The sequence below is a fragment of the Oryzias latipes genome, chromosome 18 (genome assembly GCF_053564925.1).
Source record: "Oryzias latipes strain Hd-rR chromosome 18, Olatipes_Hd-rR_3.1".
In the NCBI taxonomy this organism is placed as follows: Eukaryota; Metazoa; Chordata; class Actinopteri; order Beloniformes; family Adrianichthyidae; genus Oryzias; species Oryzias latipes.
The window spans coordinates 32,882,376-32,898,431 of NC_136254.1; the positions used below are offsets into that span (position 1 = coordinate 32,882,376).

A 16,056-nucleotide genomic window follows, 5' to 3' on the forward strand; every position below is an offset into this window, starting at 1 on the left:
AAATGCAAAGAGGGGATTGCATTTGCATTTTCACATCCACCCTGGGAAACTTGTCTCAATAATCATTTCTTAAAAGCATTTCCAGAGGGGAGGCGGGGCGATGACATCACTGTTTTCTCTGTGTGTCCGGCCGCTAAAGTTTGATGCAGCTACATTTAGAAAATGAAAAAGCATTTCTGTTAATCCATTTTAAAGATAAAATTAGACATTTCTAAATGAATTTTGCTACACATTTACCAGGGACCTTTTTGAAAATGAAATGTCAAATACTATTTTCATTATCATTTTAATTATGTGACAGAATAAGCAATGTTGAAGAAGAAAAAGAAAAAGCATTTTGGTGGATTGCTTTTTCATTTTCATTTTGATTCAAAAAATTCAGCTTTACTTTGAAAATGAAAAAGCATTCCTGGTTTTGACTTTTCTTTTTATTTATGCTACACAATCGCTTCCATAACATTAAAGGGTTAAACCAAAAATAAGAGAAACTTCAAATGTCATTTGAGAAGCTTTTTCTCTTATGAACCGTCTCTCTACAGTAAATATTTAGAGTCCTACTTCTGAGTAACTCTCATGGAGTACAATTCTCCGCCTCTGATCTGACACCTGCTCTGAGGTTTGTGTCTGCCGCGTTTTCGGGGGATCGAACCAAAACGAGAACAGACAAATGAGAGAAATCTGCTTTTGTTCCTATGAAGTTAAATTCAGAGGCTTCTCTGGTTAACAAAACAGCTCGTCTGGGTCGGATGTGTGCTGAAGGAAAAGTTGTACGCTGTAAGTTACAGTATGGGTGAGTGAGCTCTTCCTGGATGAACTCGCAGACGGATGCTTTGTGGTCGGGTTCACGTCATTCTTTCACTTCCTCCTCCTCTGTCTCTTCATCCGTCACCCAGTCAACAAACGATCTGACCTTCGAGAAAACGCAAACCAAGGCAGAACCCAGCAGAGATCGCCGTCCACCTGTCTTCTCTTCCTCTGCTGCCTTGCTTTTGCCGGCGTCGCTTCATCCCTGCAGTTTCCACCTGGTGGCATCGGACCAGATCAGTCAATGTGGAGACTTCAGAAGCTCGAAGACGAAATCTGGAGCTGAAGGAGAGTGACACGAGACGGACAACAGGAGACGCAAAGAGACGAAGATGATTCACTCAAGTAGGTAACTTCTGAGTCTGCGGAGCTCAAAGGGATGTCTGAGGTTGGTTGGAGCAGCAGACGAACAAATCGTCCTTAAGAAACCAACGAGAGGGCAAGATTCTCCTGACAGAAGGGCCAAATTAACTTATTTGTTTTTATAAAAAAAATCTTCATCCAAAAGCAGATTAGCGCTCAGATTATTATTTCTAGAAAAAAAAATGCAAGGAATGCTGCTGAAAAACTGCATGAACTGAAGTGGTTTAAGCTCCAAGTCTGTGGGTTCCATATCCAGAGACCAGATCATTTGGCAGACGGTGTACCAAAGTAGACGCCAGTCTCTGGGAAGGCAAAACACCTGTGAGTGAAGTTGCTCGGCAGCTGGAGTTTCAGTTCTGTTTCTCACACTGGCATGAAAATGCAAACAAAGAGAACGTTTTATTGCGTTGGGCTCGTTCTTCCTCACTGAGAATCTCCCCGGCTGTTGTCTCATCATTGTAGTATTTTCTTTTACTTATATGTGTCTGATGTTCCGTTCATTGGGCTCTTTGTCCTCCATTTGTTCCAGGCTTGGTAGAAAGGTTGCTGTCATGAACGTTGTCAGAGCTTTGGATTCCCATAAAGATGGTTTAAAACCCGTTTAAGTTTGGTGGGAACCTGCATAATCAAACACTAAAACAAACTCATCCATCAAATCCTTCAAAGTAAAGCCGTAGTCACATGCTCCATTACGGGTGCTGCAGGTTTTTTGGTTGTCTGGGCCCCTGAAAGCTCGTAGAGCTCCTTAAGGGGAGCGCCGGTGTGTCTTGAGGTATGGATGAGCACCTCAAAGGACTCCGTGAAAATGGAACGTGCCATTGTTGTGCATGTGGTAAATGTATCGTAATGTATTTGTAAGGCTAATGGAAGTTGTACGCACTTATGACGTATGATGATGGTGTCGCACAGCGTCTTTTATGCCGCGCTCTAGTCTTTAGTAAGGTGCGAGTACTGGCTACCGACTGCAAGCAAATGCCGCATGCATGGAGTGTGCTCGTTATGCGCAAGGACGTCCTCACAAACTACACTCTGATTGTCCAATTTCCTCATTTCCAACAGTCTGGCTGCAGCAAAGAGTGAACAGCACCAATGGGCTCCTTACGCAGGGTTTAAATAGAGGATTATAATGAAAATCCTGTACGACACTCCTGCGTCTCACCTACTTCTTCTCTCTCTTCTCCTCTTCTTCACTTCTAAAGTTGGAGGCAGATGAAGTTGATTAAAAGTCGTAAAAATCCTAATAAAACAATGCCAAGAATGGAACTTTTAGGAACTCCCCAACTAAGAGCAGAAATAGCCGATGATTGACCCCCCCCCTTCCCCGGTGGACAGAGAAAGTTCCGTCAAACTTTGGAATTGGAGCCATTCTAAAACTGCTTTTAATGCCGGAGATCAACAAAAATGCTTGTGAATCAATAAAACAAGAGTTTTAAAATGAAACGGTTGTTTTTACATAATTTTGTTCAAGGTTGAAGAGAGTTGTAGTTTTTTCAGCTTTGGAGATTTTCGTTTGCCATCACAAATTTTTAAAGTGTAAGGAAATCAGAGATCTGATCCACCTTTTCTTCCATTATTGTTTTTACACATCTGCAGGTGGACATGGAAATGCGCCTTCAGTTGCATCTAGACCAGATTCAGGAGATTATTATTAGTGAAATTAAAAACATTAACCAAAGGTTATATATACACATTAAGACATTTGTGCAGAAGAGATCAAGTCACAAGGCGCTGGGCTAAACTGAGGTCAATTAAAGGAGTGATCGACTGCACTCTGTGTTCAAACCAGGAGATAAGGCAGTGAGACCGGAAACAAGAGAGCAAAAAGTTCTGAAACACGAGCGTCACAAACACCACTGACCTTTAAGAGCAAAGCGAAAGACAGAGTCCAGTTTAAGTCTCTTTTTTTGAGCATCAGACCTGTCAGGGATTTAGAGACAGAAAAAAAGTCCTAAATTTCCTATTCAATGTTCAGCACCCCAACAAGTCACTAAAAGTAAACAAAAGAAACATCTATTTACAATTCACTGTAATGCAAGGAATGGTCTACAAATTCAAGTCTGTAATATTAACAATGAAAATACATTCCTTAAAAGAAGCTTTCAAGTCACAAAACCAGATCGTAAAGATAAAAAAAGATGAAACAATAATAACAGAGTGTCAGAGGATCACAGATGTTAAAGTCATCGTCCAACCAAAGAAAGAAGGTCAGTTTAATGGGATGTGTTTACAGACCAGAACAGAGTCAATGATCAGAATATCTTGGAGGAGGGGGTTCAAATGTTTGGGGCCAGTGTAGCTGAAGGATGCACCCCCCATGGTGGAGGAGCTAATAATATCCTTATTTCTCCACCATGGGGGCAGATCCTATGCTATGTGAGGCAGAAGATATGGGACATTGGGGAAGTGCTATTCACTTTGAAAGCAAACAGCAGGAGTTTGAAGTCAATTCAGAATTTGACCAGGTTGAGGGTGGGAGGGCATTAGAGCTGCAGGAAAACAGGTGGAATGTTGCAGAGTGTGTGTGTGTGTGTGGGGGGGGGGGGGGGGGGGGGGGCTATAAGTTGGAGTTTGTTGAGGAATTTGGGGAAGGGGGACGGCATAGAGGTATCAATGCGACTGGTGGGGGGTTTGGGGTTTGACAGATAGAGCTAGGTGTCATCAGCGTAAAAACTGAGCTGGATACTAAATTTGTGGAAGATATTTCCAATATTTCCAAGGGGAAGGTTATAGATATGGAAAGAGAGGGTTCCCAGGGCAGGGCCCTGAGGAACACCTAAGGTGACTGGGGAAGAGTGCATGGAAAGCACTCAGTTAAATGAATTTGGTTTGATATCTAAGATAAACCAGTCAAAAAATAAATAAATGTCAAAATAAAAAAACAAAAATGAACTGAAACTGAGAAAATAAGCAGAAGAGAAAAACAATAAACCGAGTTCTTCATCACATCTGATGTTTTTCTCAGATGGCAGCGGGTTACGGTTCTGCAGTCTTTTGCTGCATTGAAGTTTCAACACTTACTGATCATCTTCACAGCGTTAGTCAGACGTCATCAAACACCAGCAGTCCCCCACAGCTGCAGCTTGTGGGGGATTTCTGCAGCCTCTTCTGATGGCCGACTTTTACTTCAGTATATGAAAACTGGCTGTAAAAGCTAAAAACACGTCTTCCACTGGTGGAGGTCGTCCACATTCCAGCTTTGTTCGTCATTCTCCTTCATTTCCAGTATGAGAGAAGCTTAATCTTTGACCCGGAGAACTTTTTCTCTTCACAGTAAAAAAAATTGGTATAATTAACGGTAAAAAACATAAAACCAGGACAGGAAAACCTAATAAACTCTAAAACTGTTTAAAATAGTAATTTTGACTTAAAGTCCCTGTTAATCAGTTCACTGGTAAAAACTGTAATTAGTACATTATTTCTTTGGAAAAAATACATAATCCTACTGTAAGGGACTTGGGAATTGTTATTGTAACGGAAGTTTTCCATAATGCTTATAACAGTCAAACACTCACTCACATTTTTTCTTGAAAAAAGCACAGGTTTTTTATGGTGAAATGTTAATGTGCAATGGCTGTGATATGTTGTGTTTTTTGCAGGAATTTGAGCGTGGGGTAAAATGAACTACCGTATTTTCACGACCATATAGGGCGCACCAGGTGTATAGGACCCGATCACAGTTTTTTTTAGTCTTTGACACATACAAAAGGCGCATCGGGTGTTAAGGCGCAGGCACGTTAACGCCCCGTTCGGACCCTTATGGCCTCCAGAGTGGGTTAATAAAAGAACCAGTCTCTGTTCTTTTAGAAGAATCCTTCTTTTTGTACTGTTCTCCCTAACTGGGTAACACAAACTGAATGCACTCACAGACTCACTTGCGCTCAGCGCGTGATCCCCCTCCTCGTTTTTCACACGGGAGCCGTAGCTCCGCTTTCCTCCTTACACACACGCTAGCGAAGAGACGGCTTAAGCACACACACAAACACTCAGTGTGTGTTTAATGAATACAGCAGGAGAAAATCTGAGTTTGTTTGTTTATTTTTTCAGTCACAAAACAGCATCTAAAAATCCATCAATCCGCATAGCTGATAGCTGCAGTTTAAACAGGGCTTCAGCCATTTTGTAAACAATGTTGTGGGGACCCGGGACTTAGCCCCGCCCATGGCCACTAAGACTCATGCGAAGTGTTGATTCCCACACCATGAGTTAGGGAGCTGTGAAGAGAAGTGAGGGTAATGTTGTTACAGTTTTAAGTATGTGCAGAACCAATAGGTGACAGCGTTAGATTTAAATGTGAGCTAACTAAACCTCTGCTCATCTTGTCCACACTGAACTTGTTACTGCTTGAAAGCTCACATGGCTTTCTATTGCTGTCAGTTACTTAACGCAGACACCCCTACAGTTCATACAAAAGTTGAGACTCTTCAGTTGTATTAAAATTGTGAGAAATTTGATTGCTTTATTAAATGCAATTTTTTTTGTTCATTTCAGGGTGAAACATTGATTTTTCTTCAAGTATAAACTTTTTTTTCTGAAGTAAAATATTGACTGTACGACTTTTTTTATCGTGAAATCAACAACAAAAATACGTTCTTACCGTAAAAATGAAAAAACGTTTTACCGTAATTTTACGGTACTTTTCCGGCTACCACAGCTGCCGGCGTTTTACCGTAAGAACTACTTTTTATTTACAGTGATAGTTTTATCGTATGAGGAAAAAAAGCTCTTTATTTTCAGTCATATTCTTACAAAGAATGTGGAAATTTGAAAAGATGGAAATTTTAGAAAAAAATCTAGACCAAAAATAAAAAAAATACAAAATTATTCACAGATTATTCACAGATTTTCACATGCATTTTATTTTATTTTTATTCCTTTTAGCTTGTTGTATTTACTAATTCACTTTTTACATGGAAAGCTTTGCTGTTTTTAGGATAAAACAAAGGTTTTCCATGTACGGTTGATGCTGTCGTACATTGTCTTTACACCGTACTCTAGCCGTTAGTGAGGTGCCAGTACAGGTTCCTTACTGCGAAAGGCTGCACACACGGAGTGTGCACGTGGTACATAGGTTTTTCTACACAGACTACGCACTGATTGTTTATGTCTCTGTTGCGTTGACATAAAAAATTAGAATTTTCAATAATCGGTCGGAGTGATGGCACCGCCTCCGTCACGTCTGCGACTCTCTAGTGCAATGCCAGCTTTCTCCAGAGGTTCTTTTTCCCCCGGATGACGCGTCAATGTCACGGGAAAAAGGGAAAGGAAAACAGACCTGGGTTTCAAAATATAATCTTACTTGGTACTTTCAAAATAAATCTTTATTAAACTGTATTTCATATTTAAGCTTAGCATCAACATTGTCAAAGTTTAATTGTAGAAATACAAAAACGGGTCATCTAAGGAGAGGGCATGGGGCCTGATTGCTTCAATGTTGGACGAGCTACTCAACACGGGGGTGGCAGGACTAACCACCCCTCCGTGAGCCAGGGGGGAGGGAGGACGGACTGGAGATCCAACGGAGACAGCTAACTGACATTCGTGAGTGTCTGGGGTAACAGTCAGGCTGCACTCATGAACGCACAATGATCCTGTGAACAGCACTAACAGTCGGCCGGGTTTGGGGGGTGTTTGTCTCACCTACTCCCCCCCGTGCGTGTCGTATAAATGTTCACTACTACTTGCCGCCCCTAGCATGTCTGTGGAAAGAAATGTGCGTGACCATTTTCTCTCCGTGTGTTCCCTGAACGGTCCCTATATTTTGTGTGGCTCACCTGTGAACCCCGCACAGGTTTGACTACTTTCACCCACAGATGGCCTGTAACCCCCCCCCCCCCCCCCCCCCCCCCCCATAGGGCAGTTGGGGCTAAGGCTTCAGGCTGTGGTCGTTCATCTCTTTGTTCTTCTTTAGACATCTGTTGGACGACCACCAGTCCTCCTCTGAGATTTGGATTTTAAATGATAATATGAACGACAGAAACACCAAAACACTGTCTTCTCGTGTTTTCCCTGCATGACGGCTTACCCTAAAACACGTGACTTCAGCTGCTTGGCAGACGTGTCTGTATCAAACTCCCACCGCGTCCCCAAAGTCACACAGGAAGCAGTGAAGCCATCGCCGCAAGCGAGTGCAGAGGTGAGAAAATGACCTGCATGCACAAAGCTGCTGGAGACTTTAGCCCGCAGAGGCCAGGTCGCATCGCAGGTCTGCAGAGGCACGGCGGGACAGTTCTACAGAAGAGGAAGCCACACTTTCTGACAAAGACCTCCCACTTCAAACCACAAGAGCTCCGAGAGAACCTGTGCGGCTAAAACGAACGGCGTCCCGAATGAGAAGAAACGCAGGAACCAGCTAGTATGGAAAAAGGCAGCAGCTCCAAACACACAAGGACGTTTCAATAGTTCTCTAAGAAAATACACAGAAAATAGCGACGAGAAACCCCTACAAATGTTTACGCCTGCATGCAATAAAAAGGATTCTATAATTCAGAAAAAGGAGCCATCAGCAAAAATGCTGAGCTGTAGAAGTTTGTCAGACTGTTGTTCATCTGGTTGGAAAGTGGAGTAAGCGTGAGAACGTTCAAAGAACATAGGAGGTCAAAAGCAGCCGCTGCAGCAGAGCGGAGAGGAGCAGCTCTGATGGTTGGAGTTTGAGGTCAGGCTGCAGAGAAGGTGTAGGTGAAAGCCACTTCCTCAGCTGTGAGTTCACAGGTGGGGGCTGAAATGTCGGACCCTCTGGTGTCAGTCTGCAGACAGCGGAGACGCTACTTTCACCCTCGCTTCATTTGGGTCTACGTTCAAACTCCAGCTCGGTCCTCAGAACCGGACAGACAGAACTCTGGCGGTCAAACTGTGTTTATTGTCCCCCCGTTCTTCTTGTTGTAACTCTATTGTTCTGTGTTTCTGTTTTCAGATCACTCCATCCACTCTGTGTTCTGCTGCTGCTGCTGCGCTCTTCAGACCAGGTAGACAAAGGAGCAAAGCCTACAGTTCCAAAACCACATTTTTCACAGAACCAGACACATTTCGTCTATTGAGAGGATATGGAGCAGGAGAACCTTTCACGACCTCCGTTTGTTTGTTGTTGTAGATTGCACTTTAGCATGATCCTGGTAGTTTCACGGAGTTTGAACTTTTCTTTCCAAAGACTTTACATTTGAACAGGGGTGAGCCTCCGGTGACCATCGCTGGTATCGCACTGTTTCCGCACAATCTTCTGTATTTAGTGCCCAGTTCTCCAAACAATAGAGGTGGAACGATTCATTTTAGCAATTCAATTCATATCATGATTTGTGGTTGACGATCCGATTCTAACCAACCAGAAGATCTTTAGCCCAACTTCTACCAGTGAGACTCGGACAGAAAATTCTGTTACTGAGCAGTGAAGTTTTCCAGATTCTTGGATTTCTTCCAGATCATCAAGTGGAAATGAAATATGTGTCCAACAAACAAGTAAACAAGAATGAATGTCAAATCCATTCACATTTTAGTTTCCTAAAGTTCAGCTCACTGTTGTTTTTCCACCAAAGAATCCAAAGGGAACATTCTTAGAACATTCTAGACACTGGATGGTCACATGACTTTGATCAATTCAAAGTCTTTCTACACATCGGACTGGAATGATGGACTGATCCATGTTAATGACATCACATGTGTGTTGTACGCTGTGATGCATTTGATCCTTTTTACATGATAGTAAAATAAACCTACCATGTCTGAGTCAAAATGGTGTTTTCCAATATCGATATTATCCATTTATTTCATTTCATTCATGAAAATATTTTAAACTGGTTTAAGACGGTTTGATTGACAACTTGTCTCAGACAGATTGATCTGGTTGGATTGCAGGAATGTAAATTGATTCATTGATTAATCTTTACACCCCTACCAAACAAATATGTCTGAACTGTTTCACTTCTCTAATTAAAAAACAACATTGTGCATTTTTTGAACATGTGAACAAAATGCTAAAGCCAACAAAACCGACCTAGTAGTTGTAGGTACAATATTTGCCATGAAACTGGGGTATTGTGGGTTTGAATCCATGTTTGGGTCAAACATTCAGCATTCAAAGTTTGACTGGGGTTAGAACCATCACAAAGATTCCCCCTAACCCCTACCTTGGGGGAAGGGTCAAATATTGAGAGCAGATTTCACACAGCAGTGTCTGACCTCCAAATACAGCTTTAGCTGCACAGTAGAACGGTCCAACTATTGAATGAAAGTTAGATAAAGAGTTTGTTTTTACAGTAAACGTTATTTTTCAGGGAGATCAGCACCCACATGGAGTTGGAGGGCAGGACCTCTTTGTGCTTCCCCAAAAGGCGATACCCAGGGCAGCCCTGGCGGGTACGACTCTTCAGATGCTTTAAAGTTTCTTCTTCTGTAGATCTCTTTCAGGTTTTGATTCTCTGCTTCTGGTTTTCTTTATTTTTATTTCGTCTGGCCGTCAGGTTGACAGGTCCAGGAAGAAACTTCCCCTTCCTCCGCCCGAGGGAGAGGATGGCGAGGGAGACGGGCTGATCAATGTGGTCGCCATGTACGACTTTACCGCCAAAGAAGAGTCTGACCTGACGCTCAAACAGGTAGATAGAGGCGAGAGCGTCAACAGCCGCTCAGCTTCATGCATGACCTTCACCTTCCTGTCGTTTCTGAAGGGGGAGGAGTACGTCATCCTTCACAAGCAGGACCAGCTTTGGTGGAGGGCACAGGACAAACACGGGTACGTGGAGACCATTCAGCGCAGTCCACAGAAATCGAACACGGATTTGGTTTTCACTAATCCTGCATTACCAGACAAATTCATGCATCAGCAACTTCAGTTTTCTCTAGACACAAACCTCAACTTTGCATGTTTACAGGAGGTTGTGAGTATTTTTAGTCTGAACCTGATACTTTGGTGCTCTTCATGGCTAATTTGCGTCCTCCATTTTTCTTTATACATGCCAAGTTGACTTCTTGACATTAGGAAAAACTTTTTCCTTGCGACCAAGAAAAAAGTTCAGGGCTGGCCGCACGCATTTCAAAAATTACGAATACACACTTTCTTATTATTATTTTCTCTATACAAATGAAACATCATTAAGTTCAGAAGGAGAGCGATCAAACTCTATGCCATGTTGGATTGGACTCCACCCACTGTTCACATCATCAACACATCAGGGGCCAAAGATGAGTTGTTGACTAGTTGATGTGACGCAAATTCTTTGACAAAGTTGATATTTGAACAATGGAAACACCCCGCAAAAAGGTCAAAGAATGTTTAAGTTTTTCAATGCCTCGCTGTCTCACCTTCAGAAATGAACTGCGGTTAGAGAATCACACTGTGCTCAATGCTAAAAATATGCTGTAGGACCTTTGATCACATCTGTACATCAACATAACATTGAAACTGGACAACCCTAACCCTTGATTCATGTTTGGTGTGAGCGCAGACTCTCACTATTAAGGATCTATACTTTTCCACCATATAACACAGCTCCCTGGTGTCTACATTAATTCTTTTGCTTTGTTGCATCATCCATAGCCCTTTTGCTTCTTTGGTGTTCAAAGTTCATCTGAGGTTCACTAAGATTTCTGTTGGCTTCTGTGAATAATTTCCTTCAAACATTTCAAAAACGAGGAAACTATCTGCAAGAATCTGCAAGAACTGCATGAACACACTTTTCTGGCTTTGACCATAAACTGTAGCTAATCATTTATTTAAAACAAACGTAGACTAACTTTTGCTGCTCTGATTTCATCAGGAATAAAGGCTTTATCCCCAGCAACTATGTGACAGAAAAAGGCGGAATCGAGGCAAATCCGTGAGTCAAAAATGTTTACCATCCTCAAGGCCCGTACACACCGGGACGAATATTCGCCAGGCGTTATTCGCCAGCGTTTTTCGCCACGTTTTTTGTGTTCACACCCAGGCGATTTTCGCTGACGATGAGTGGAGTGAACATGCAATTTCATTCCCTGACATTAGATGGCGCTTAATGTAAAACAGAAATACTCCTGTACACAAGGTGGCGCTGCGCAACTTTACGCTTCTTAAAGTCGCTTTTCACTCAGAAGAAGAGAGCAAGTATTTACACGCTTGTCAGAATCAAACAAAGAAAACATGAATATTTCAAGCACCAGTAGCTCCAACTGGTGCTTGGTTCGGGGATGTTTTAGAATGTCCGTCATTATTGCTTCGCGGCTGTGTAGACGCTACTTGGCGTCTATCTTCTTCGCTGGTATGTGTGCTCAGCAAGGCAGTTTTGTGTTTGAGCGCCCCCAAGTTGTGTTTTACTGTAACTTCAGAAGCTCCAGACACGTGAGCAAAAGCGCCGTTCTCATTGGTCGAGTAGATTTCGACGCGACGCGTCGAAAAAAAAAAACGAACCCGAGGCGTTTTTTTTTTCTGACGCTTTGTCGCGTGGCGTTTTTTCGCGTCGGTGTGCACACTCTCATTGGGGCCCTTTGTTTAGTCACGAGGCGTTAAACGTCGGCGAAAATCGCCGACGAAATTCGTCCCGGTGTGAACGGGCCTTTAGCCTTTTACTGTAAACGTGGAAGGTCTGTAGTTCTTAGTTTTTTCTTTTTTATGTAGATGGTACTGCAAAAACATAACCAGGACGGAAGCAGAGCGACTGCTGAAACAAGAGGTATGTACGTCAGGCGTAGCTTCATCTGAAAATGGAAAACACTCACTGGCTTTGGTTGTTTTTCAGGACAAAGAAGGCAGTTTCATCGTGCGAGAGTCCAGTCAAAAGGGGGTGTACACAGTGTCTGTTTACACTAAAACATTGAGGTGATTCCTCTCCTCTACACAATTTAACTCCCAAACTGAAAGTGGAAACAGAAAAATTACAGCTTGTATGAGCAAAGATTCAAAAACTCATTCTCTTTGATTGTACACAGCTCCAATGGAGATGTTAGACATTACCAGGTTAAAGTCAGTGACACCGGACAGTTCTACCTGGCTGAAAAGCATACCTTCAACTCCATACCAGACGTTATACACTACCACGAGCACAATGCAGCAGGTAAGCCAGGATTCTTTCATCTGATGATGAAAAAACTAGCTAAAGCTCAAATAAGTAAAGTTGTGTTTTTTTACTGTTTTGAAGGCCTCGTTACGAGGTTACGATATGCTATAGGACCTATGGGAAGGTGTGCGCCGGCAACTGCAGGATTCAGCTCAGGTAAATAAATGGGGTTTAATTATTTAATCTGGTTCTTGTAAAATAGTTTAATCATCCTCACTTTTTTAAGTCTTAAATGAACGATTTAGCTTTTATTTTTCCTATAAAGTCTCCCTCCTAAAGGTCCATTTACCAAGGAACGGTGGTGTTCTGTCTGTAACCAAACAAAAACAATGAAAATCTGTCTTTATGCAGATGAGACTGTGCTTTATTTGTAAGATTTTTTGGTTTGAGTTCAACCAAAAAATGTGTTTTTATAATTATTTTCTATTAATAATTTATTGTAAAGGATCGAATTCTATTAAAAACATACCACAAACTTCTGCCACTTCAATAAAAACATTTAAACCATCAATGTCCTATTTTCTTTTTTTTTCTAATTTTCTCCAGAAAAGTGGGAGATCAACCCAAGCGAGCTGACCTTCATGAAGGAGCTGGGATGTGGCCAGTTTGGGGTGGTGAGACTGGGGAAGTGGAGGGCTGAGCAAAGGGTGGCTATAAAGGCCATCAAGGAGGGAGCCATGTACGAGGAGGACTTTGCTGAGGAAGCTAAAGTCATGATGTGAGGTCGAGAACCAGAAATCCCCAAACAAAACAGGCAGGATGTGACATTGTAACCCTTTCTGCATGTTGTGTTGCCAGGAGGCTCTGCCACCCAAAGCTAGTGCAGCTGTATGGGGTTTGCTTGAAGCAGAACCCTATGCTGATTGTGGCGGAGTTTATGGAAAACGGCTGCCTTCTAAACTTCCTGCGTCAGAAATCTGTGAGTCTGAGTGTGGAAATGCTTCTGTCTATGTGCCAGGATGTCTGCGAAGGGATGGAGTACCTAGAAGCACATAGCTTCATCCACAGAGACCTGGTAAGTCCAACAAAAAGACGATGAAGCTGATAGTTTGAGGAAAAAAACAAGCAAACATTTTTATAGATAAATTCAAAATTGAGCCAAACACAGAACCCCGGGTGAACAATACACAATAAAATGTTTGTGGAACTAGAGAGAGGTGGATAAGTAGATATCAACTGCATAGGGGGGAAACGTTGCTAAATTGACTAATTATTTGAATCGCTGAATTCAAAAGGGGCCCAAGTCCACAATATTTCAAAATAGAGATATTATATGTTTTATGGTCTTCAAGGGAAAAGCTATCTGATTATGTGCAAAAAAGTCCCAAGTACGTTGTAATGTATTGACTATGCTTGACATTTAAAATGCATTAAGTGCAAAATTCCTGGACTTGGGCCTCTCTTGCATGGGTTTCGCTTTATCCCATAGATGGCAGCACTAGTTATTCAATATGGCAGCGCCCCTGTTTAATTCAAGAAGGGCCCAAGTCCAGAGACTTTAGTTTGCAAGTCCTCCGGAACTATAAAAGTGCGTTGCTTCATATTATAGCATTTGTAAGCTATGAACTGGTGCTAAATCTGGGTAAAGTATTAATCATTTGGTGTAGCCTCCCTTTAAGCTATGCAATTAAAAGAAAAACAAACCTTTTGGACTTGGGCCCCTTTTGAACCAACCGATTTGTTAATCATTTGTTAAAACAGAAGTGTAAAAAAAACTCATTTGGTCCCAAGGCGGAACTCTGCGGTATCCCACATGAGAGTTCTGAAGAGTCTGATACTGAAGCTTCTACCAGAAAAGCCAAGTAACAATTAAAATAAAAGTATGTAGGCTTGAACTGCTAATATAAAAAAATTGACCAAACTAAAAACTTATCAAATGATAAATAGAAAATCATAAATGAAAACTGAACTGATCTAAAGCAACAAATTTTCTGTAAGTCTTTACAAAATCATGTAAGTTTCTTTTATGTTTTTATAAAATAAAATATGACTATTTGTTTAATTGCAGTCACAAAGTAAAAGTAACTTTTATCAAATAGTTCTTGGTTGAGTCTCTTTGAACCATAAAATATGAGAAATTTGGGAGAACTTTGAAGTAATTTGGGAAACACCAGGAGAACTTGAGCCCAAATTCTTATGTCTAATGCAAATTTACTGTGAATCCCAGTAAAACTTTTGGTATTTTCTGTGTTTCTGTCATTTTTAGTTGACCTAATTGCAAGAACCTGCAGTCAAGTGAGAACTGTGCATTGACCCATTTGCTAAATGTTTGTATATTTTTGTCACTCAGGCAGCAAGAAACTGCCTGGTTAATGAGCACAATGTGGTTAAAGTCAGTGACTTTGGAATGACCAGGTACAGTCAACCATTTCTCATTTATGATTGTTTCATTTGGCAATATGTCGCTTTTGGGGGAAAATCTAGGGTTTAGTTAGCATCATTTATAATCAACACAGAAGGAACAGAAAACACAAGCAACACAATTCTGCTTTAAAACAAAATCTCAAAGCAAAAACAACCTGAAACTTATACACAAGAACATTGACCGAACAACTGAGCTATGCGAGTTGTAATAAGCTGTAGCGTAGCGTGTGGCTTCGCTACTGTTTTTACTCTGTGCTAAGTTTATGCTAAACATAGCAAACATTTTTAAATCAACACAGAATAAAAAACAACAAAAAATGTTGCTTTAAAATTAAAGCTAAATGCTAAAAAACGTTCTGAATGACCGGACAGCCGAGATACACGAGTTGTGATTAGCTGTAGCATTGCCACAAGCTAACTTTTTATTGACTATGTGCTAAATTTATGCTAAACTTAGCCAACATTTCTTTAAGAAAACTGACATTTTTTCTTGGCTATATTACCACTATGTTCCCAGATATGTTCTAGACAACCAGTACACCAGTTCAAGTGGAGCTAAGTTCCCGGTGAAGTGGTCTCCCCCAGAAGTTCTTCACTACAGTAAATACAGCAGCAAGTCCGACGTCTGGTCCTACGGTGAGGAGACACGCTCCAAGCACAGGCCTGAGCATCGGTGGGATCACTGACGGGGGTTACTGTGTGTTCAGGTGTGGTGATGTGGGAGATCTTCTCGGAGGGTCGGACTCCATTCGAGAACCGCTCCAACATGGAGGTGGTGACCGACATCACCAGAGGGATTCGGCTGTACAGGCCGCACCGAGCCTCCAAACAGCTGTACACCATCATGTACCGCTGCTGGCACGAGGTGCACAGATCACTCAACACATCGCTTTCAAAGAAAGCTTCACTATTATTCACATAAACACAGAATCTAAATGTACTCTCTTTTACCTTACTGCAGACGGCTCAGGGTCGACCATCCTTCTCAGATCTCCTGGAGGACATCAAAAAACTAGCAGAAAAAACAGAATAACACAACCATGATTCATTTGCTGTCTGTCAAACTGTTTTCCTTTCTTTTACATTTTAATTATGTAAATAAATCTATTTTTCTATGAAAAATGCATCCATTGTGAATTTTAGTAGCAGTTGACCCAGTAGTAACCATTAGTGAGACATCAGTAACTACAAATACAGACAAGGTACAGGAGTTTTTTACCAGAGATCTTGACATTTTCAGGAGAACTAAGTGGCCTTAAGGATCAAGAAACATCCAAAGATTCCTGCTCCAACACCAAGTCATGAGCCGAGGAAGGTTTTGGTCCACTGACCTCTGAGTTATGGACCCAGAACACTTCTGCTGCTGTGCCACCCTGCTTTAAACGATGTAATCAGATTGCTTCATAAGTGTTTGTCGCTTTTGCATGACTTTGACTTTCACCCACTAAGTTACATGTACTTTCCTGCACAAACAATCTCCAGCGGCAGAAGTCATGAAATTCACTTATCT

The 16,056-nt window shown here is 41.7% G+C and overlaps 2 protein-coding genes across 2 annotated transcripts in view; one reads left to right on the forward strand and one right to left on the reverse strand.

Annotated features, from left to right (window-relative positions):
* The window catches only part of tec (tec protein tyrosine kinase), a 38,366-nt gene that overhangs the window by 21,901 nt on the left and 409 nt on the right, over nt 1–16,056 (reverse strand). The window contains exon 2 of the mRNA XM_023966087.2: nt 15,498–15,558. The gene's annotated coding sequence lies outside the window, so the exon portion shown is untranslated. The remainder of the gene's footprint in view (nt 1–15,497; nt 15,559–16,056) is intronic.
* txk (TXK tyrosine kinase) lies at nt 877–15,668 on the forward strand. Its single transcript, XM_004079612.5, has 16 exons — nt 877–1,149; nt 8,078–8,129; nt 9,432–9,513; nt 9,618–9,749; nt 9,822–9,886; nt 10,911–10,970; nt 11,744–11,798; nt 11,865–11,944; nt 12,055–12,179; nt 12,264–12,338; nt 12,729–12,900; nt 12,981–13,197; nt 14,473–14,537; nt 15,064–15,182; nt 15,254–15,411; nt 15,508–15,668. The coding sequence occupies exons 1-16, from the start codon at nt 1,137–1,139 to the stop codon at nt 15,577–15,579; spliced, it is 1,542 nt and encodes a 513-aa protein (XP_004079660.2). The 5' UTR covers nt 877–1,136; the 3' UTR covers nt 15,580–15,668.